Source organism: Physcomitrium patens, chromosome 17, assembly GCF_059467195.1.
Source record: "Physcomitrium patens ecotype Gransden chromosome 17, ASM5946719v1, whole genome shotgun sequence".
In the NCBI taxonomy this organism is placed as follows: domain Eukaryota; kingdom Viridiplantae; phylum Streptophyta; class Bryopsida; order Funariales; family Funariaceae; genus Physcomitrium; species Physcomitrium patens.
Window position 1 is genome coordinate 4,254,339 of NC_143426.1, and position 24,622 is coordinate 4,278,960.

At 36.0% G+C, this 24,622-nt stretch overlaps 2 protein-coding genes across 6 annotated transcripts; both read right to left on the reverse strand.

Moving 5' to 3' along the window:
• Nucleotides 1-1,392: 1,392 nt before the first annotated feature.
• LOC112294342 (uncharacterized) lies at nt 1,393-4,215 on the reverse strand. Its single transcript, XM_024544654.3, has 3 exons — nt 3,927-4,215; nt 3,201-3,644; nt 1,393-3,008 (listed from the first exon to the last, which is right to left on the reverse strand). The coding sequence occupies exons 1-3, from the start codon at nt 4,092-4,094 to the stop codon at nt 2,823-2,825; spliced, it is 798 nt and encodes a 265-aa protein (XP_024400422.1). The 5' UTR covers nt 4,095-4,215; the 3' UTR covers nt 1,393-2,822.
• A 2,067-nt stretch (nt 4,216-6,282) lies between these two features.
• On the reverse strand, nt 6,283-14,838 carry LOC112294516 (lysine-specific demethylase JMJ27). 5 transcript variants are annotated; one of them, XM_090244093.1, is made up of 16 exons: nt 13,564-14,514; nt 13,331-13,427; nt 12,788-12,941; nt 11,644-12,531; nt 11,094-11,239; nt 10,879-10,978; nt 10,642-10,771; nt 10,477-10,534; nt 8,937-10,185; nt 8,460-8,789; nt 7,860-8,288; nt 7,640-7,712; nt 7,324-7,409; nt 7,115-7,234; nt 6,941-7,002; nt 6,283-6,583 (listed from the first exon to the last, which is right to left on the reverse strand). In XM_090244093.1, exons 4-16 carry the CDS (start codon nt 12,376-12,378, stop codon nt 6,511-6,513), a joined length of 3,591 nt encoding a protein of 1,196 aa, XP_090100219.1. In that variant the 5' UTR covers nt 12,379-12,531; nt 12,788-12,941; nt 13,331-13,427; nt 13,564-14,514; the 3' UTR covers nt 6,283-6,510. The 5 variants fall into 5 exon arrangements, with proteins under 5 accessions (XP_090100219.1, XP_090100221.1, XP_024400798.1 ...); XM_090244095.1 differs by lacking the exons at nt 13,331-13,427; nt 13,564-14,514 and adding an exon at nt 14,651-14,838; XM_024545030.3 differs by lacking the exon at nt 13,331-13,427 and having other exon boundaries at nt 13,925-14,727.
• Between the last annotated feature and the right edge of the window lie 9,784 nt (nt 14,839-24,622).

Consider the following 24,622-nt stretch of genomic DNA (forward strand, 5'->3'; position numbering starts at 1 on the left):
ATAAATATATGTCCATGATACTAATCCACTCACTTCTAAAATAAAATAAAAATAGTAAGTTAGCATTCTTATCAAATTGTCAGACATGAATCTTGAAGAAAGAAATCTTCAATACATTCTTGTGATATTGAAAAGAACTAAAAAGTCACTCAAAGATGATATATTATTGAACTAGAATGGCTATTGCCAAAGACAAGAAGACTAGAAAGTCTTGAAATAAGACTAAGAACTAGAAAGATGTTGACAAGAGTGAAGAAGGCTTCACTCTTACCTCCATATATACTCTTAATTAGGAGCTACATGGCAATTACCTATACAACCTCCAAAACGTGTTGACTTTGCAAGACACATATCTTAACTTACAAAGCAAGTTTTCTATATGTGTGCCCTATAGTTAGTTTGTTCCGCAAGCTATCAATACATAATTTTGTTGACCAAGTTTCTAACCTACTAATCAACTACAAATACATATAAAGTCAAAGCAAGGTCTATTAAGCTTCTAAGAAGACTCACTAAAAGATATTATGAAATTAACCTACTTTTACCTACTTCTACCTAATCATATAAGTATTTATTAGAATATCTATGTATATCCATGATAATACCTCCCTATAAATTGAACACATTTGAAGTGTGCAAAAAAATAAAAATATATTTTATTTATTGCATTACACTTGTGTGCATTCTATTATCTAGTGCCTTAAAGATTTTCTATAAGAGTGGGAATAGGTGGATGGTCATTAAGATCAATTTTACATAGAAACTAGTCCTTGTTGTAGATGGTAGAAGTAATAATGTGAATTGTAGAGTTCGTAATGTAATATAATTACAACATTCTTTGAGGCTACTTTTATAGTAAACATTCAAGTAATCATCTCTTTCTATGTTAGCTTAAGATGATGACCAATCAAATAGCCTATTATTGATGCAGAAGGTGCATAGTTGTGTTCTCTATTTTGAACTTTAAATGCTAGCATTTAACTTACAAATCTGACTCATTCAGCTCAAACAAGCAACTAGTCAATTATTTCATGTCTTCAAATGATCCCTATAGTAGTAGATGCGTGGAAAGCAAGTCTTCTATTTATTTTAGAGGTGGATTCAAGTGAGACTTCAAACTTTCAACTACTACAAATAGATTGTGAATTGCATTTCAAGTTTTTTATATTGAATTGGCCTAATTCTAATCAAAACCATTAGACCTTAGGTAGAAAGTATATGAGCTGGTGTGCAAAAATGTGGTGTCCTTTCTTCCTGCTACAAGAACATAATCGTACCTGATACTACATCATCGTACCTGGTACTACATCAGCCATTTGGTGGGACTTGAAAGAAAATCATTTTGAACCATTAAACATGTACAAAAATTAAGCTAGTCATGAGATGGGTCCATTTACAAAACGGTGGATCAATCCAACAATTCCCTTTATTTTTCCAATTGATTGAGATGATGTATACAGTAATGTGACAGAATCCCCTCGTGGAAGGTTTTGTTTTCATTACCCATCACATAATCCGGTTGATGTTTCACAAATTCGAGCGCTTAATCGCACAGCGGTCACAAATACTTTACGACATATTTAAGATGGGAGAATCTGGTATAAGCCAACGATGTATCAGAACCTTGTATCCGCTGTGATAAGAAAATAGGAATGTCCATATATGCTCCGCCACAGCATCACGTGTATATCTAACAGATTCTACTACCGTGTGTACACTGATGACTCTCGATGGGCTTGATGTTACTTAGCCCAGACGTGTAGGTTTCCAGAAAACCATGACGGCGTGATCCCGTGATGTGTTGACTTGCATGAATGCCAAACCTCACGGCATCATGTACATGCTGGGATCAATCAATTTAAGCATTATTTGTAGTTGTTGCATTCACTTGCACGTTTTCCACGAACTGTTTCTCTTCGCTTTTCACACCCTTCTTGGTCTCCTTCATCTGCTCCTGCAATTGGGCTGCCTTCTCGCTCTTCTTGATAGCTTCCTCCTCATGGCCCTGGATGGCGGTTTTGTGCTGCTCCACTTGAACCCCGACCATTCGAAGCTGGTTCTCAAGCTCCCCGTTTCTCATGTGCATAGCCTCGACTTCTTGCTCTAGGTCCAAAATTTTGTCCTGCAAGGCCTTCACCTTGTGTCCTTCGGTCTCGGCCTTCTCTACTGCCTCGTCACGTTCGATGCGCAGGTTCTTAAGTTTAGTACTCAACTCTGTGAGGCGATCATAATGACTCTTCAAATCATCATCTTTAGTGGAGAGAGCAGCCTCCTTCTCCTGCAGTTTGTTGGCGGCCGTTTTCGAAGCAGCAGCTTTTGATTTGGTGGCGTCTAATTCAGTGGAAAGGCTTTTTTCAGCTTCTTCCTTCTTTTTGCGCCCTCGTGGCCTCAGCGTCTAGGCTTTCCTCAGTGGTTTCAAGCTCCTGCTCTTTCTTGGCAACCTCAACATCCTTTTCCTCAGCCTTAGCCTCCTTCTCCTCTGCCTTAGAAAATGCTCCCAGCATCCTGCTCTTAAAGTCATCAATGGTGTCCATCAATCCCCTTTTCTCCTGCTTCAGTTCTGTGGCTTCGTTGCCAACAGCTTCCTTTTCCTTCTTTTCAGTCACAACCTCAGATTCCAACTCCCTCTTGTCGGATTCAACTTCGCCAATTTCTTTCTAAGTTTGACCAAAAACCTTCTCTAGCTCAGCAATGCGCTCACCCAACACACGTGCATGCGCAGCATTGGCATTGTATCTCTTCTTCATGTCCTCAATTTCGGACTGAAGGGTGACAGTCTTTTGCTTCTCATTGTCGAGTGAATCAGACAACATATTACAGCGTTAAACAAATCTCTTCAGCTCCTCCTCGTACTCCTCAGCTGAGGCCGTTGTCCTTTGATTCGCCTCATCGGCCTGTGTAAGTTTTGATTCTGCACTCTCAGCTTTATATTTGAGGTCTGTGGCAACTAAATCAAGCTCTGAGGCCCTCTCTTCAGCTGGAATTGCGCGCGACTTGAATTCATCAGCCTATTCGCACACGAGGGATATCTGTCAGAACCTCTGCACAAGCCTTAACTGTGTACAGCAATAACAATAGATCGATGCTATAGACTGCTTGCAATTCATCTGCAAGGAATGAATTGAATATGTGAAAAATCCATGAAGGTTATCAGTCCCTCAAGCGACTGCAACTGACATTTTGAACAGGACTGGACTCACCTTATCGGAAAGGTCGCTAATCTTAGCTTCCTTCTTCTGAAGGATGGCTTCCCTACCAGCCAGCCGATGTCTCAAGTCCTCAACCTGCATATCCTTGTCCTGCAAGCCTGTTTGCACATCTACTAAATCCTCCTCATATTTCACGTTTGTTTGCTCCATTTGCCCGAGCTTGGATTGGTACTCTTTCATCTTCCTCACAGCTTCGGCGAACTTCTCATCTGACGTCTTCAATTGAAGCTCAAGCTCAGCGGCCTTGGCACCAGCACCTTGAACCTCTCTCTCCAGATCCTTGACGCGAGCTTCCAACTCAGAGTTCTTAGCCCTAGCTTCTAGAGCTACTTTGTTAGATTTCTCAGTCTCAAAGTTAGCCCTGGCAAGCGCTTCTTCGCAGTCTTTCAGGGACTTCTTCAGCTTATCATTTTCAGATTGTAAATACGCAATTTTCTGAATCATCAGTGAACACAACTCTTTGTCAGTTATGGCTCATCAGTATATTACTCGAACTTCCGCACACTTAACCTCAGATCCTTTCCCTTAACTGCAGAATGCTTATACGTCACAATAACGAATGCAAAGGATGGCGCACTCTTCATTTTCAAGAAAGCTTCACCAATCGAGTGCCTCAGACGAATTGTAGATCCAATCAATAAATCGTGTCACGTCTTTTCTCATCCAACATTTATCACCAAACTTATATAATGATTCCAAAGACACGACATTACATACCTCCTCGGCCTTCTTTCCGACCTGCGATGGCACGACAATCTGGGCAGTAACGACCGAACTATTCTCAGGCCCGCCAAACTTATCCTGCGTCTCCTTAGCATGAGATTCCAGCGCCTGCTTGGCGAGGTTCAAAGCCTTATCATTCTGTTGAGATTCCATGGCCAACATCTCTCAGCAGGTTCTTCGCCTCACTGCAAAATCTAAATTGATGATCTCTTTCTCTCTCACACGCACACACAGAACTCGCGTCGGAGTAATGCAATGTCAATCTGCTGCACCAAAATTGCCCGATGAAAATAATTAAAGCTGCCTTCGATAGCTACATATAAGCAAATCGAATCACGTCGATCTTCGGTAGTAACCGAAGATCCTCAACTTGAATTGCACTTTCAGCCATGACAGCAACAGTCAGACTCCGTGGCTCCCTCACTTTGGCGACGTGTAGGGCTTGGCATGGCGGCCCCGGTTAGATTAAACCATGCGGCGCCACGGAGGGCTGGATCCATTTGAGGAGTGGCGGTGCGTCGCTCTACCACTTGGCGAGCTTGGGCCTCCATTCCCTCGCCACTGAACTAAACAAATTGAGTTCCAGGCTTCGAATCCGTTCTGTGCAAAAATGTTTGTCTCCACAAGTAGTTTGTTTAATTCTTACCAGTCAATAGTTTAAAAAGAAATGAAGGTTTAGTATCTTTCGATTGCTAATTTTCAACAATGACCGTTGTATAGGTTTAATTGAATAACTTAGATATCTCATTTCTACATTTCTTTAATCGAACATTAAAACATGAAAGCAGAATTTAAATAAATTATATTGAACTTATAATAGAAATAAAAAAAAAATATCCTGTATAAATGAGAAAGTTATATAGATAAGAGAATGGAAGAATAGGAAGTTGTGAAGCCAAACAAAGATTATGTCTTTTATTCATCAACATCAAGGCCAATACTGCAAGTTCAAAAACTATTTTCAGTTGTATTGTTTCTTATTCCATAGTCTCTCAATTGGATATTTCTTACATAAAACAACTCAAGGGATAAAACAATGGTATAAACCAAAGGAGACAAAAAAAACATCTCTAATTGGTTGTATATCTCATTGTTTTTATCAAAAGTGAAGCAATAATGAAGCAATAACTCATTTTTTGATCAACCAGAGATCAAAATCTGTCTATTGTTGTTGCAGCTGCAGATTACTGAGCAGATCACTAGACATGTAGCTCATAAGCTCCTAATCATAATTTTCAGTAAATATTTTTCGTGGCCAATGGCATTAGTGGAAACTAGTATATAGATATAGAAACACAAATGTAAATAATATCTTTTTGTAAAATGTATTTTTTTTCCTATTGTGTTTTCTCAAGCTTACTGTTAAATAACTAAATTAGTAAGTGAAGAACCGCACCCTATAACCACTTCCTCACGACTGGTATAAAATTTCACGCACAATTTTGGTTTGGGCGAGAGCATCTTTTCCTGGGTTGCGAAGCGTTTGCCCATCTTTTTGGGGACAAGAGAGAGCATCTTCGACCGGCAAACGTGGTGGCCTGTGTGCAGATTCAGACGTTCTGGACCCGCATGCAATGGGCTGACATGCTTCACGAATCAATCCAATGAGTAGCGCTGGAGATGAAGAACCTTGACGACGCAGGAACTCGCCACAGTTGTAAGATGGGTAAGGTACATGGGTTCTGTCGCCTAAGTCGGTCTGTTCATGGCCCATACACTAGTATGTGTACTGGTGTTATGTCAGTGACATTTGTTTTTCTCTCAAGGTTTAAAGTGTCCTGATGAGGGGGGAAAATAATTAATTAAATAAATAAATTCTGTGAGATTTCAGGTTTATGAAGCAGTCCTTCGGGCAAATTTAGGTCAATATTAGATTGATAAAATGTTGCAAGCAGACAGGTTGTCCAGCTCGGTTTCACATGGGTCAGATGCGAAGTATCGTCACAACTGGGTTATGGAATCGAATCCTGCACCACGTGGAGGTTCCTCTAACTTGAAGTATAAGAATCAAAATATACTAGCACGACACTTGGGGAGTTAAACCGGGAAGAAACTTAGCATTTCATTTCTCCAAGCTTCGTTGTTGTGCACTTCCATTGTTAGATTTGTACACACCATATTAAAGAGCCAGGAAAACCATCTGATCGACAGCGTACAGCGCACAAGAAATGTTGGGTCGTTTGCCGCTCCTAACGCACAACTTATGACAACCTCATTTAAAAAATAAAGATATTTTTAATATAAAAATCATATCCTCTACATGGTCATACTCAAAATACTCTACATGGTCAGTACAACAAACATTCAGCTGATACACAAATACTAATGAGTTTACAATAATCCTCAACAATAAAAACAATAAGCCTGAAATCTGAGGCTAGTTTCCATGTATAAATCCTCTTGCAAGAGTAAAGAACAGTGGCGTGATTTATGACTTGAACAACAACGAAGACGAGAGACTTAACTCTCTAGCCAGAACAGGTGGCCAATAATGGATTAGCTTAACGACTAATTCTGCAACTGTTGATAGAAGATCGCCTGTACAGCAATGCCTTCTAATTAAAAGCAATCCAGGATACTAGAAATGTCTTCGATTCTTTGTCCTCTTGATTAGGCTTCGTTTGTATACTCTCTCTTCCAATTTCTCTCGTCTGCATACCACAGCAAGGTTTAAACGATTAAGAACAAAGTATCCAGTGTAATTCAACATCTAGATACATATAAATTTATCTAGAGAAGAGTACAAATAAGTTCTATACAAATAAATAAATAAATAAATAAATAACAGCATTTAATTCCCTTTCCCGATACAAAGGCTTAGTTATTCCCTCAAATGCGAACAAAAAGTACCACATATACACAAATGATTTTTGTGTATAATGCTCACGATTCAAAATTTTGATTGTTAACGTGAAGCTACCGGCTACACCCATGCAATTTTATAGAAAACTATGAGCACATAGAAAACCTTGTTAGATAATAGAGTTTGCTTCAAAAAGAAAGCTTACAGTGATTTGTCCCGCAGATGCACAACAGCTTCACGAGCGGCATAAAATATCATCTTCTTCACCTAGAAATAGCAACAAGTGAACATTAATGATTTCCCAATGTCTCAGCAGCAAGCATGATTTCTGCTACTAGCGATTTCCATACAGCTGAGGAAAACTTGAACTGTAACATACCTCCAGCTTATCCTCTCTTGCTCGATGATCCATAGGGAGCAGTCGGAATTCATTTGTCAATCGCACACACTCTTGAACGTTCTCAGGAGAAACGAAGTCCATAGCTACCTTAATGCAGGACTGCACCCAAGCAGTTGTCGCTCAGCCAGTTAGACTCTGCCTTCATCTAAAATAGCAACGCAAACCTCATGATAAATAGCCCCAATTACCTTCAAATTGCGAACTTGATGTGGACAGCCAACTGGAATAAACACTGCCTCTTGTTCATGCTGTTCAAATGTCCATGCTTCGACCCCTACACAGATCAGGAACGCTGAGTTTATAAACATTTAAAATTGATAGAGGCAGCATAGGGAAAGGCTGAATCCAGGCTCTGTTTTGGGTTGAGTCTTTTCATCCCTAAGCAGAGGAATAATATCAACGTAGGCAGGCCAACTACAGGGTCCATTTTCTGAACAGAACCTGATTCAGAACACTCATTGAGGAATGAAACTGAAAATATTGCAATCAAAAAATAACCCTCACCAAATTCTTCTTTCAGTTTTTTCTTGTGCTCTTCGTCAAGATAAAAGGATTGATCGTGAATGGGATGCGCAACCTGCATATGGCCATTAATATAGACATCACTCAATAGGAAAAATCGCACGTAGCAGCTTTAGAATTCCAATACTCTACATGGTCAGTATAACAAACACTAAGTTGATGCATCAAAAGAAAATGGGTGCGGAGTTGGAAAGAGACTTACAGCGTCAACTGGCAAATCACCATAATGCCGGAATTCCGCCACATGTTTAATCAAGTGTTCCTGTAACTTGGGCACATCTTCTCTCCTAAATACATCCCATAAGGCTCCGCCATAAGTTTTAACCTCATTCACATCAGTAGCGGCCGTGGCATCTCCCTTCCTCTCTATTACCAAATCAGTCCTCACAATTTTCTCGGCACCATTTGCATCGACCATGGTTTCAATATAAGAATTTGGACCACTAAATGGATGCGAAGGCATGTCATCATCTATGTTAGTTGTGTTTGCTGCCGCTTGTGAGTTTGTTCTAGCAAGGAATTCATTCACTTGCTCTACTGCTAATTTCTTGTAATGGTCACGTAGTTTACGGATCTCTTTTCTGTGGCCTTTGGAGATTTTGATTTCTTTCGAGTGTGTTAACACATTCACCTGTTCCATGCGACATCGTGAGACCCACACGACACCACCTGAATAGGCTTCCCACTTAACTACAAACAATTCTCATCAACAACGTATTGAAATGTGCTTCTGAAAGCTGCAACCTACACTGGCTACAGAAACAGCACACAAAAGTAAGTAAACTCTTTTAAGAAGAAGTACCGCATCTGACATGTCGCAGTGCAATTTGGTCACTGAATCCCCTAGTCCAAGCTCCTCACGTATACCATAAGCAATATACGTTTTGGGGCCGAGGTCTGGTTTTACTGCTTCCTCTGGAAGCTTTGAACCAAGGTTAAGAATGCCAGCCTTGGGATCCGTATATTCTTGATAAGGCAGGCAGGCAAGAAATTCACCTCCATGGCGTGGAAGCCGCTCCTCAAAACGTGCAGATTGTGGCCAATCTTTTAACTTGTACATAACAGGCCACCCATTCTTATCAAACCACCCTTTTTCGTAGCCCGTGAAGAACTTATGAAAATTCAACTCTTTCTGCACTCAGCAATTCGAGGTTAAGATATATGCCGTCGAACACATAGAATAAACACAATAAAATCTAAGTTTAAGGGGAAAAAAATAAAGTAAAATAAAATAAAAACACAATACAAACTAAAAACTACAGAACAACTTTGATCTAACCTCACTCCAATTTGAACAATCAACAGCGCGGACGGTTTTGCTGTCATCTTTGCATTTGCCTCGGGTTTGCTCCCTAAGAGCTCGCCACATTGTTAGGGGCTCCCAACTCAAGCCCGTAGCACTCTCCATCACATTTCGCACAATAACAGGTTGTCCCTGTCTCCAGTGCTTTTGAAAATGTGACAATCCATCTGTCTCAGTCTCCAGTAGCGTAGGACAGTAAAGATAGTTATCCTTATCATCTGGCCGATGAGCGGCTAATCGTAAACTAGCGCTCTTGGTACCGTTCATACACTTTGAGCAAGAACTGTCCTCTTTCGCTAAGCCCTCATAACCCTTGAGCTGTTCTTCAACTTCCTTAATCAACCGAGAAACCCAATTCTGATCAAAAAGCGACTTCAGTCTTAAGGTATGACACCCACAGCCACCCCTCATTTTCGGGGGACAAGGAATATCGCCGTTTTCAAGTGGAGTCCAAGTTGGAAGGACAGGTTCAAGAGAAAGCACCCCGTCATTCACAAGCGACATTTGTTCTCCAGCAACCACACCTTCAACACCCTGCTGTGTTAAATTATGAGCAACTTCTTTGTACTTACTATTCTTTTTATCTGCTTTGGGATTCATTGAAGAGTTGGGTCCAACTACCTCTGCTGGTATTTCCTTCTTCATTCTCACATCGGCAGGCTTTTCAATCACTTCAGCACCTAGTATTATCCTTGGTTTTGATAGTTGGCTACGCTTTGGTTCTGAAATATCAACTTCACCCTGTTGTGACGACTCATTTGCCACAATTACATCTGCGTCATCTCCGAAGGTTCTATCACCCTCTTCTTTTGAAGCTCTCACTGCTGACACTTTTCTTCCTTCTCTAGCAAGACTTCCCGAAGGCACTTGTGTTACCGCATAGGCTTTCACAGCATCAGGGAACTTATCCTCTGCCATATCTCCTGATGATGCAGCTAGTTTTTCATTATTCTCATCGTCCTGCATATCTTCGTCTTCGTCCCGCACATCCGTTCTATGCTGCAAAGAGTCCCGTTGAGGGTCTTCCTCGTCCTCAAGCTCGAACTCATCTCTCGTCAACACTGCTTCAGAGTGCTGTTGAGCAGACTCTGCTTGTTCTCCGCCTGGTTGCAAGCCTGCTCGAAGCTCACGACAGCAGGTTAAGCACAAATCATAAGTGCACTCACATGGAGCGCCACCTTCACAGCTCCGAAAATAGTCCACAATAGATGTGCTGCAGTTATCACTGCAACAATTCACAAGAGAGTATGTTATTGAAAGGCTTCATCCAGTTTGCAGGCCTATCCACCTCCAGCAAGGAAACGTCCACTAAGTCAAATACGTTAAGGTTCACGTGTTCAAAACAATTGCCACTCTTTTCTAAGGAGACGCGAAATCATTAATGGTAACTGCACGAGTTTGATATCAAGTTTATCAAAAGCCTGGAATTGATTTTTTTTCCTCCCGATAGTCTGTAATCCACAAGCGGCTGAACAATCGTGAAAAAAAAATGATTAAATTGCGAAAGCATTAATACCAATATATTCGCTCATCCACAAATACGTTGGCACTTTCGACTTTGACTTCTTCTGCTCCTGTATGTAAAGTATGCATCTCATCAGTTCACCCACAAAATACTCTACAACTCAAAGATGATCTTTAAGGGAGCAGCGGGTGATAAAATCAATAGATTCAAAAGCACCTTGAATCCTACGCTCAATTTCCAACTCCTCCTTCTGCTCTTGCTCAATTTGCTTCAGAACAGGAAGCACTTCAGCCAGCATGTACTTGAAGAACTTAGTCTTCTCTGCTTCAGTTTTTTCATTGACAATCTGCTCGCAAACAACCACAGGACCGTTGCTTAACGAATATTATTTCCAGAACCCCGAAATAATCATAGCGTTTCTTACCAATAGGTCAAGCTCATCCATATGCTTACCCGTTTTGGTCCATCAGTTCGAAGACAAGCCTTGCAGTTGCAATTTCCTTTGCAGAAAGGACATTCATTAGAAACGTCAGCTTCTGTCAAACGCGGGTACCTATGAAAACACATGTCGAGGGTCTTCACTTATGCCGTCCACACAATGAAGAAAGTCATAAAACAAACAGAAGCATGTGACAACAAGGAGCAGTCAAATCTCACTTATACCATACCAGGCCTTGATACAGGGAGCGCAATACCGCTTCGAATCGCATTTGGTGCAATACACCACACGATTCTTATCATTTCGCTGACACTGATGGCACATTCTGCTCTTTCCATTCCGATTGTCATCCTTATCTACACTCTTCCATTTGCACTAACACCACAAAGCATCACATTGTCAGCTCTAGCAACCAAACTGTATAATCCTAGGTACTACTAGTTTAGTATATATGACCCCGCACTGTGAATTGTGTATTATCTCAAATCACCCAGGGCTTCATGGTGAAAACCAAGCAGATTGTGCAAACAGTGTAAGTTCTTTATTGATGTAACCACTGAGGCAAATCAACCTACAACAAGAAACAATTCTCAGAAACTCACCAAAAATACTATCAGTACAAGAAGCATGGAAAAGCAAACACACAGAGCCCTGAGAAAACTCGGAAAAAATTGGTACAAATGTTCGAAGCTCTTCATGCACTTCCCCTCCCCTGCAAACTACACGAGCTACTGCAGATTCAGAATTATTGTGCATTAAAGTAAGTTGGGAGCTCCCACCTCTTTCGGGCGCCGGCCTCTGGCGACTTTCTTCTCAAAACTATCGTCGGAATCTTCGTCACTTGCTTCTACAACCTTCTCTTCTTTCTTGACAATTTTGTGAGAAGAATGTCCGTTGGTACTAGTTTCCTTCTTGTATATCTTCACAATCTTATTATCTCTACCTTCGTCATCTTTCTTATCCACTACTGCTTTCTTTTCAGTTTTTCGAATGAAGGTTCTCTCGGTGTTTGGTTTAGTCTCTTCCTCTTTGACTACCATGCCATTAATAATCTTATCCTTAGTATCCCTGGTTGCCATTTCACCAGAAATACTTCTGCGGCGATTAGCGAGAAATTCATCTGCGTTTGTAGCATTTTGTGATCGCTTTCGTACGCTCCGTGCCGCATCCTCCTTCCGAGTTTTTCCTTCATGAGTACGTTCTTGAGAATTACCACAATCATGCTGCGCAGCATCGGTGCCCAATCCACTGATTCTACGGGGCTTTTTCTCAGGTGGTGCGACATTAGATACTAAACACCGCCTCATCGGAAGTTTCGGACCACCCGAAGGCAACAGTTTTAAATGACTCGTACAAAACCGATTACCTTCCACTCTAGGCTTTTTACATCGCCAAACTTTGCCGTCATTCCTTGTACATCGCGTATCCCCTACTTGATCCGGGTTCCTTTGCGCTTGGATCACCTCAGGACTTTTCACAACGTTGTCAGCCATTCCTACTTTATGAAATTGCATTCTCCCTTCATGGAAACTCACCGGCCCCAGACCTCTCTGTGCACTGAAATGCCACTGCCAAGCGAGGCGCAGAAGTAAGCTACTTCTCTCTACAAGAGAGTATTGATCCACCTCCAATCTGTTCGTAATTCATGCTTGTGAACTAATGAGCTTCTGCAGAAAAGCCCACAATACTTCAGGTGAGTTCTCGGAAAGACATTTGGTATGTAAGGTCTTTGTACCTGCACGGAGCATTAGAGCCGTTGCATTGCAGTCACAATAACCCTTCTGAAATCTCAAGTGCCAATAAACAGATTCTAAGTCAAGTTCGACGACGTACATTCTGTGTAGACACCCTCTGGTTAAGGGACTTTTATACTCTGGATGGTTATAACATATTCAAGTAGTAGTGGTCCTGTAACTTGATTACCTCAGAAAAGAGAAAGGAGAGTGTCGATGATGAGAACAGTTTTGAGTGCTTTGAGTTACAACGCCAAAATATTTTGATGAGATCGGTCTATGGTACGCCAGCCGACCTCGGAGTGGGGAGCTGCGACATTTTTCCTTCCAAGTTTCAAATTGACCTACATTTAATACAAGAATTAATAATGCTGCAAAACTGGCTCTAAAAGGTATCCCACCCACTTAAGAAAATTTCGGCTGTGGGAATTAAAATCTCCCACAGCTGGTTATTAATGGTGAAGATTTCAACAATGCAAAACTATCTGTCGATATGCTCTTAGAGCCGGGGAGACAAAGAATGACACTCACACACCCCTTGATGTTCCAAACCTCAAACTCTAATTGATTTTTGCCTGCTGACTCCCCGTGGAAAACAACTAAACATGGAAACCATCCACGGCCCATCGACAACAGCATGCAAAATGGGATGCCTGCACCTTGGCAGAGACGAATTTCCGAAATTATTACAATCGTCGCTCAGAGTCTACTTCTACTCTCAACGAAAAGATACCTACGTAGCGCTGATAGGTGAGGATGCCGCTCAAAGACGACTATCCATTTGCAAGGCATTGTCGGACCTAGAGGTGATCTCAAATAAAAAAAGCCACCTGAACGCAAACAGAAAGCGTGATCTACAATACAAAAAAAACGCACACGAAAAAAAATCAAGAGGTACACCTCATCCGCCACAAATCGCATCAATGCGAACATTCTCGAAAACAAAAAAGAATGGCGTAACCATACGTAAGTTATCTGCTCGCAGCCCTCTCTTGCTCCCACCCGCTTTGGCTAGCCGACAAACACAACAACCATTGCGCACACACAAAGCGTCCCACCAAGGCACGGCCGTCCGAAACGTCACAAAAAAATTTAAAAATAAAAATAAATAAATAAAACACAAAAACACAAAGCACAAAACAAAAAAATCAAAAAAACAAAAAGCCATATCTGAATACACCACCACACCAGCAACACAGCACTCCATGCGCTCACATATCCCCTCACCTCCGCTCGCCGCGACACTCCGCAGCTTCGCAAACCTCAAAAACTCACAAACGTCTCTCTCTCTCTCTCTCTCTCTATCTCCCCTTCCCCAAGTTCGTACCCACAAAATCCCGCACGCTGATGCTGGCCACCGCGAACTTGTACGATCTCCCATAAACTGTGTCACAACCTGTGAAACCCGGTGACAAACCCTCTCGAGCTCATTGGATCGTCCACGCGAGTGGACCACGCTCAGTGGCCACGACGCACGCAGGACGCATGTGATCCTCCCCGCAGCTGGCTGCTACTGGCTTCCGATCCCCCACTCCCACGGTAAACACACACACATCGCCGGAATCGATCGCGTCACTGCTCACTACAACTCTGCGTGTCTGTACGTCTGTCTGTCTGTCTGTCTGTCTGTCTATGCGTTCCAGTAGCTTCAGTTCGCCCTTACGATGCGACTATCTCCCAATCGCAACTCATGCGTTCACTCGCAAATCTCTACCTAATTCGAACCTACCCAACGTAGAGAAACGAAACGCGGGCAGGTGGGCTGCCGAGTCGGCCGGCTAGCTGACTGCTTGGCATCAGCGACGTTGCCACGACACACACACACACACACACATGTACTACTCACTCACTCACTCACTCACTCACTTCCATGAAGCAAGAGTCCACACCATGGCGTCGGAATCAACAAGGCGTGAGAAGAGTGCACGACTGCTACTACTACACTACCCCTGGCTATTATTATTCGCGCATCGGAGATCTGGTCCCATCGACGTGGATTGCACTTCTTCTCTCTCTCTCTCTCTAGTAGCTCCTTCGCTACATACAAATTCACCTGGTTCAATCCCGCCTCGCCCTGCGTTATCTATTCTTCTTCCTAGTCTTCTTCCTCTGCTAGTTGTTGTTTTTGTTGTAGAGGTTTTGTTGCTTCGTTCGTCGTAACGGTGGTGGTCGTGTTCGGGGAGGATGATCCCTCGCGGTGCCGCGAGAGCAGCAGCAGCGTCGTCGTCGTCGTCGCCATGTTTGTTTGTTTTTGTTTGTTTGTTTGTTTCTTCGTCGGCTTTGGTGCAGGAGAAGAGGAGGAATAACCACCCGTTTCAAATCTCACCCTGGTGAATGACGTGCTGACGTGCACATTGCCTCGCTGACGTGGCGCTCCAGGTGAACTGATGACGTGGAACGAGGGCTTTTTCTTCTGGGGTAGGGGATCAGCTGACTGGCACAAATGTTTATTATCTCCACCACCTTATTATTGTGTAAGAAGGTCTTTTTCTCTTCTTCTTACATTATTTTTATCCTCCTTTGATAATAATAGTGGGTGGCAAAGCATGTAGATGGATAAGCAAAGCTTTTCACCTTTGGATGCATGTGACATGGTTTGTTGATCAATGAATTCTAGTTTCATTGATGGGCATAAAGAAGAACATATGTCTTTGTGAATGCATATCACAAAACTAATTGTTGAAATTGAGGAACATGTGGCATGTGGTGTTACTTTGGTAAAATTGTTGCACATAGGACATTAATTTATTTCATTTGCTACTTGTTTCATTTGTAAATGGCACAATTTTACATCATGTTACATAATATGAAGGTTCTTATGATTACCCATGTAGGAAGTATTAATTGCCATGTTGTTAGAACAAGATCTCTATTGACAAATTATCATACAAATAGTAAGAATTAAAAACCTAAATGTTATAGTCTCTCTTTTGTTATTGCTGAAGTGCACTAATCTATATTTTTTCTTTATAATTTTTTGAATTATTAGTAAATGTTTACTTTTTTGCATTATGAGATAGATTCATAGTATTTTTAAATTTTTTTATATTTTTTGAATTTCTAATGTATTACATAATGTTAAAATGTTTTGTAAGGGATTTGAGGACAATTCTAGGTTTATATTTGTTGGATTTTTTATTAAAGTTGCAGGTAAACTAGTATATATATATATATATATATATATATATATATATGTATGTATGTATGTATATGTGTGTATATAATTTTGATTTTGATTTTTTATCTAATTAAATAATATAAATACTCAATTAAAATTTTAATTTAGTAATCCAATGTGTAACAAGACTTCATTTTATACATCATCTAATGAAAAACAAGACTTTATTTTCTCAATTCTAAAAGCTATATTACCAAAAGATAAATATAAGATTCTAATCATGCCCAAAATCCAACGATGATATTATATCATTTTATGATTTATATGCATTTTATAAAATGATCACTTTTTAAAGTTAATTGGATATAACTACTAATTATATTCAAGATTTTTAGCTTCATCATTTTTTTTAATTTTATTAGAGTTTTAATATTTTTTGTATAAAAAATTAAAATTTTAATATTGATTATAAATATCATAAAAATATTGCTTTGACTTAGTGAGATCTAAATAAGTTATGTTTTTTGGAATTAAAAATTATAATATATATTTATTTTGAAAAATTGAAAAAAATTAAAAATTTTAATTTAAAAATTTTATAATTTTTTTTAAAAATTATAAAAATTAGAATTTAAAAATATATATATTACTTAAAATATAAAATAGTATATATATCCATTTATTTAATACTTATGTTTGATAGTTTTATAAGACAATTATGAGTGAATGTATTATTTTTATTTTTATTTGATAGGAATATTCGTAAAGATATCTACCATTACATAATTTTTATAATTTTATATAAGTATAATTTATATTACATTAGGAGTGAGATTATCTAAATATTTTTTAAGGATATAAGAGTTATCCTAAAGATTATTTATTGATTAAACTTAATTTGTATATATAATGCTAGGAGTTAAAAAAAAATCAAGCCATTTAATATCAAAGTGCATTCATTATTTATAAGTAAAGAATACTATCTTACCTTACATTATTCTTATTTTATTTTTGAAACATCAAGGGAGTTAACCACTTGAGCAATAGGTTTCTAACAAATATAAAAGTAATTTTATTGCATAGGATTGAACCCATAACCATTGCATTTACTTTGGATAGCTTATGTCCTCATTTAGTAGTTTAATATCAGCTCAAATCATTACCTTACATTATAAGTTATTTATATGCATCTTAGTAATTTTATGACATGTGCTTTTATATTGTTCTTATTCTTTAATAATTGTAGAGCATACATGCTAAAAGAAATTATAGATATATATATATATATATACATATATTGTATTTTGTTGATTTATATGTATTGTATACTGTATTTGTATATTGTATTTAAGTGATACTTTTTTCAAAGAAATATGACAAAATAGAAATAAGAAAATACATATATATTAAAAAAAAAACTAAAATAGCTATTGCTAAAAGTCCAAAAAACTAGAGACCTTGAAACTAAACTAGAAGCAAGAAAGGAATTAACAAGAGTGAAGAAGACTTCACTCTTGCCTATATATATATATAATCTATCTAAGAACTATATGGTCTAATTTGCAAGCCACATATCTTAACTTGCAAGAAAAGTTTCATATATGTATACCACATTTGTTAGCTTGTACCACAAGCTACTAATACATGTAATACATAGCTAACTTGTTGGCCAAATTTCTAAACCATCAATCATCTATAGACATGTATACATGTGAAACTGGGTCTATGAAGCTTTTTTAGAAGATATTATGAAATTAATCTATTTTTATCTACTTCTATCTATTCATATTACCTAAGTAACTATTAAAAATAAATATGTATGTTTGTAACAAGATAACTTGCTTATAAATTGTTGTTAGAATTTTAAAGTACTAGTTTAAAATTTATATGTAGTTTGCGCTATATTTTATCAAGAAAATTTCCATTAAATTTGAATTTTTATTGGTTGTTAATAATAAATTTATATATTATAATATATATATATATATATTATTTTCATAAAATAAAAAAATGATATTATTATGTTCTATTATTAAAAATATAAGTTAATTTTATTGATTCAAAATTTTTAGATATTATTTTTTATGTCAAATGTGATTTTAGATATAATTTATTACAAGAGATTTATTAAGAATTCAAAGACTATTGAATGAGTTTTAAATTCCTATTTGGGCGTTTATTATATAAAAAATATATATATTTATTTTTTAAATTTTTATTGAAGTTTAGAATAAATAGACTCATATTTAAACATAGCCAATATAAATTTTTGAATGAACTAAGCTCATATTGCTACTAAGACTTAAAGCATTGTTTTTAAAATTTGAAATGAAATAATAAAAAATCCAAAACATATATAGCATATTAAAAACTATAATATTCTAAAAAAGAAATTTAACAAAGTATCTTAATTTAAATTTATTACTTTAGTATTTCCTAATATCAAGACATAAAAGCTTATTTGATTCTAAATCTGCATTTTTGATAGAAGTCCTTTTGTATCTTTTTTTAATCTCTTTAACACTCAAAAAAATTACAATTTCATTAATAATTTCTAAAGCAAATTTTTTATATCAATAATTATTTTATGATTATTTTATAATTTATGTATTTATTTAAATCTATTATATTTAAGATATTCATGCATAATAATACAAATAAATGTATCTTAATTGATATCACTAATAATTATCTATTTAAGCTTCTTTTTTATTTTTTTTATTAATATTACTTTTTTGGTAAATTGGCATGAATGAAGCTTTTTTATGAAAAATATTTATTAAATATTGTGAATACATAACAAAATTGTTCTATTTTACTTCAAAAATAAATAATTTACTTATTATCAGTCAAAGCATTCTTCCCAATCCTTCTACAAATATTTAATATTTCTTTTCTAATATGCTTTTATATATTTTAACTTAGAGGATTTTTATTTAAAGATATTATATTTTTTATACAAATATTTATTTTCTATGATTTTTTTAGTTAATAAGTTAAAATTATAAGTATTGTAAATAGTAAAATAAGAATTCTCTTGGTTAGTTGTAGGCCTATATTTTATATTTTTTCTTCAAAGTTGAAGCTTCATTTTTTCTAAATTCTTGAAGGTTACTTTAGAAAAACATAGAATCTATTAATTTACCAATGTTACAGATATATTAAAAATTATTTATATGTATATTTTAAATGAATATTATTAGTATCTTAATTTTATATACTTTATTTTATTTTATTTTATTTCAAGTTTTATAAAATCAATATTTAAAATTATAAAACTTAACCATATGTGGTTCAAATTTCCTAATATATAAATACATCTTCAAATTTTAAATCGTCAAATATGTAAAACCATACCTCTCTTAATTAAAACAAATATATCAACTTCAAATTCATAACTGAACTTCATACTCATACTCATTAATCTTCTATAATATATATGAACACTTATCTTAAACGCCTACATATTTTTAGAAAATATTCCAAAGCGTAGATACCACCTTATCTGCATTATATCACAAGAGGACCTCTCATCAAATTATAGCCCCACCCATATTGAAAAGCATTATCATTCACCAAGGCACACAAGGAGAATCTCTCGGCAGTAACACCGAGGGTTAAAACAAACTTGCAAAATTTCAACAGAATTGCGAAAAGAATGTTGCTTTAAAGGAAACATGACATTCTCTTTTAAAACAAATTCAATGCTCACTCTTTGGTCCTGCACTGAAGCACACAGAAAAAGCAGGACGCTTCACTAATGCTCAACTTAGCAACACGAACTCGTCAATGATTTCTGCAATTATTGTTGTAGTTTCCGGAGTATCTGCCCATTTCGTGTAACGTGGGTTGGGTGCACTTGAATCCAAGGCTAAATGAATAAAATTGCTCGGTTATTACATGAGATTCACGCATGCAAAACACTTCACTTCTGCTGAGTGAATCAGTCTGTATAAGCTTCAGATCAACACAAGCTCCTGTTCATTTTTTATAGCTAAGTCATACTTAAAACTCCAATTTTTATGTGCCCAAATAGCGAGCGGAGGAGCCTTGCATTGCTGTTCCATGTGACCAACAATGTGTGGTTACGAGAATGATGCACACTTGCAGTTGTGTCACATTTTCTAACTAGACCCATATGAAGTTTCCTTACTGATGTTGCATCAACTACCTATAAATCGTCACTGTTGTTCCTGGTAAATCGCAGGAAATAGTCTTGTGGCTCTATGGTTATTTCTTAGAATGTGTTCTGCTGCAATAGGAAGATTCGAACATGAAGTAACCCTAGTTAAATCTGTCGAGTTCGCCATTCTTCCTGATTCAATGCGTGACAGATACATGCAACTTCAATATTAAAGAATGATAGGGAATCAAGCCTCACCGAGAAAGGTTGCAGGGTGGCATGCAGTGTGAAGATCAGTGGAACGATGAGTTTTCCCTGATTAATCGGCTCGGAAGAGACATGAGCGCTGGCAGAAGTCCTCCCATCAGCAATAGGGATTAAATGAGGTAGGAAAGATGAATAAACAAAATTGCGAATTGAAAAACCCTTAGAACGCGTAGTCTTCAACCAAGTGAAGGAGGTAGGGCAATTCGACCTGAAGAAATGAGCTTGAGTGAACGAGAGGTTAAATGTAGTGGTTATCCAATGTTATGGTGAGTGCCGAAGAGCCACCAAATCGATTTTGGGTACGTAAAAGTAACCCCTACTCGACATCGACTCTGTCAAGTTCAAGTTAGCGATCGAATAATCTCATTCAGTAATTCACGGGAATGATACCACCGGCCATGAGCTGTGATGGGGGGTTTCAATAGGATAGTACCTGCAGTCCATCACGAAAAAAATATGACCACAGCAACTGTTAAATCGGTGCTGAACACAATTCTAGTAAACCAGCCGCGTCCTCTTCCAGCCGAAACCTTCAGTGGCACATTAGGGTTGGATATTGTCTACAACGGATTGTGAAATTGGACCCTTCTGAAGGTGAGACCAAGTTGCTTGGTGCGGCAAACCAAGCTAGTTCAACGGTTACAATTCCCTTCAAAAATTTGAGAATTCCATGGACACGGACGGGAGACTCTCTGATCATCCGACATTCATGTATCTCAACCTAATCTCACACCAACACGATTCAAATCAACTTGTACGAAACCCCGCTTGAATAGTGACGCAGGCAATACCTCGTCGTGACATTGCCGAATTCAAAATAAGCTGCGAAGGGTTGAATCAAGCACAGTGGCTCTGTACACTTGAGAGGGCCATCGGAACATAAGCAGGGCATTAAGAAAAAATTACGCTAACGAAGTGCTTTCCGCGATGGCGTAGGGTGAGTCTGGGAATCATAACCCGTAGGACAAAAAATGCATCCCTCATGTTCCTTTAAGAATCATGACAGAGTTCACGATCTAAATGCTTCCGTGGAAAACAGTGTTGAATCTGCCCTGTGATCAAAAGGTTGGCAGGAGCAGCAGGACCGACAAACTTCTCGAAGAGCATCGCTGGTTGCAACTCCATCCCACTATTTGTATTCTATAAGGAGTTCGATGTGAGGCTGTAGATGTCTCAAGCTGCATGTTTACCATCGTGCTAACCCGGATCCGTTCCGAGCGCATCCTACAATTGGTAAAACAAGGACAAATAAACACGCTGCGCAAAGCTAGGGTTTAGGGTTTCTCTATTTTTGATGACCGTACGGATGAAAAAGCAAATTTAAATGGCTCCTTGCACTGGAGCATATTAATAAACTTTAAACTCTTAATCTTGTTTAATTGCTCATAGATGATTGTGTTTTAATTTTGTTTGTTTTTTTTTTTTTTTTTTATACATTTATTTTAAAAACTTCAAACTTTTAATTTGGGACTCCTCTTATTGATATTTTAAGACTCCCAACAATTGGTTGCTCATTAATAAGTCATTCATAAAATTTGAGGCAGCTATTTGACATCTGTAGAGTAGCATGAAGACATATTTATGTTGGAATTACTTTTATTTTGTGGATATCAAGTTTTGGAATTAATAAAAGTAGACATTATAACCCAATTTTAATAATAAAATGAATTGATATACAAGAACAATGTAAATTTATATAAATTTGAGAACTTAGCATGGTAATTCTTTCCAATTTACTTTGATTTGCATATCATTAATTTAGTCATATCTACAATATAGATATTTTTAATCTCTATTTTTATCTCTTCCAATACTTTAATTTACTTATAGATTTATTTAATATTAACTCACAAGGTAATTTTTTAATAGTTGAATACCAAAGTATGAGGATAAAAAGTAAAGAGACTAATTCTTACAAGGTTCAATATTTATATAAATTGAATTCTCTTACATATATAATTTTATTGGCATCACATATCTCATGTATTTCTTCACATATCTTTGCTTCTATTCAATTCACAACAAATCTATTGTTCCAATAGTTTCAAAATGTGCACACCTTTTGTTGGCTTCAAATATTTTTGGCTTTAAATTTGCATATTTATTTTTATTTCTTAGTTATATTTTTATCTTTCTTCTTATACATTTGACTGCTTTTTTTTTTATTTATTTTTTTTTTATTCTTAATCCAAATTATTCTATCTTTTTGGTTTCCATCATTTTAATTTGCAAACATTGTGAATTCTAACTTCTCTTATACGCATATCTGTCCTTGGCTTTTCTTTTAGAATTTTTTTTTCATAGGTTAATTTAATTGATATATATATTTTTCTGTTTATATCTTTGATTTCTCCCCCTCTTATTTGTTTCTTTTGTACTGAATTGATTCTTTTTCAATAGATTCTTATCATTGTTATCATATTTTTGTAATTATGTTGTTTCTTTGCTATTAGATTCACTAAGATAACATCTTATTTGGTTTTTTTATCTAAGAAACTCCTTGTCTTTTTCTTTTTTCTTTTTTCTTTTTATTTTCTACCCATAATGAATCCTTCTTGTTTTTGACAACTCATTTTTTATTTTTTTAATATGTACATTTATTAATTGTAATATTTATTACTTTCTTTTTTAAAGTGTTGTTTTTAGTGTTATATTTTTACTATGTTCTCACATGTAATCTCTCTCTTTGCACTATGATTGCAAAATCTTCTTCTTAATTATTTTTTGCAATTTATTTTTGCCAACCTTGGTTTGCCTTCTTTTCTTATTAGTTGTCATTGCTTTTTACTCAATGGATGGCTTTTGCCAAATTAGACATCAGATTTTATTCTATGTGATATTTTTTTAATTATTTTTTGTTGTTGTTTTCAGTCTTATTGATTGCCACTTCAAAAAATTTATATTATCTTCATCTAATATATATATATAATTTTTATTTTTATAAATTTCTTATTAGTAAAAATTAATCAATAATTAATTTTAATTATATAGTTTATTTATTCATTATTTTAAATCCTTTGTAGTTTAAATAAATATTATTTAAGACAAAATACGTTTTTTTTTTTTTTTTTTTTTTTTTTTTTCTCTTCTAAAGATTCACAAGTTGCACTTTACATGCTTACATTTGATTCTAATACTACTCTTTGTACTTATCTTAGATTTCTCTCCTTTCTAATTTTAGACCGCTTATTTCTTATATATGAATCAATTCAAGATAGTTAGGTTCATTGTATATCTTTGATGTTTATCAATAAATTGCATTTTTTTTTTAATGATTTGCTTAGTTTGGCTCTTAGTTCTTTTTGTTGTTTTATTTTTATGCTTGTTCTTTTCAAACATTAGTTTGATGGTTATGTCAATCTATGAGAGTTCTCTCTCCTTATTTGATTTCCTCAATGTCCTTTGTATTCCTTCTCACTATTAGTTCTTACTCATCCTTACATTACTTGAAGCTCATGAACTTTTTTCATGTCTTACTTTTTGTTGTTGCAATGTTCTTTGCATTTTTGATCACCTTCATTTGTATTAATTTGCACCTCATATAAAATCTCTTTCATCTATAATATTATTTTGAATCATAATCTATTTATCAAATAAATAAATAAATAAAAATATACCATTGCTCATCAAATTGACTTGTTATTCTTACACATATGATACATACCTCAAACATGCTTGCATTATCATTGCAATTTAATACTATGCAACATAGAGTGATTATTCTACTTATTTTGCCTATATCCTTTGTTTAGATATAGATACACATCTATAATTACACATAGATAAAACTCCCATGTACACACATACATATACTTAAATATATTCACAACACACATATCCATCTAAAAATCTATTTATTTCATTAAAAAAAAAATACTATCACACACTATACACAAATAAAAGTATCAAAGAAAGATAACTCTCTAATTACAAGAAATGCAAGGCTATTACTTAACTAAGATTGTTGTCTTTTATTTTGTCAGAACATATTGATATCCTATACAATACTTTAGAAACTTTGAAGTTAATATCCTTCTTAGACTCCTTTTACATTACAATATATAAAATGGTTCTTTTTAAATTTCTCTCCACAATTTTATTTTTAAAATTGATATTCATTGTTCTTTTTACTTTACTAAAATAGTAACATCTATAAAATCTAAAGTCACTTTGAATTTATTATTTAGAATACTATGCCAAAATTTCAACATTTGATACCAAATCTTATTTTTTACTTTAGTTCTTTTTATAATTTTGTAATTAAAATAAGTTTTAAATTAAAATCTAATGATAAGATAATAAACAAAAAATAAAAAATTATAATTTTATTTGAATACAAAGATTTCTATTTTAAAATTTTATAGTAAGATCCTTAAAATACTTGTAGTAATTATAAAGAATATAGTAAAGTTTTAATATATATATATATATATATATAATTCTTAATTTCTTAATAATAATTATAAATAAAAATAAATAATTAATTATTCTTAATTTCTTAAAATAATAAAAATAAT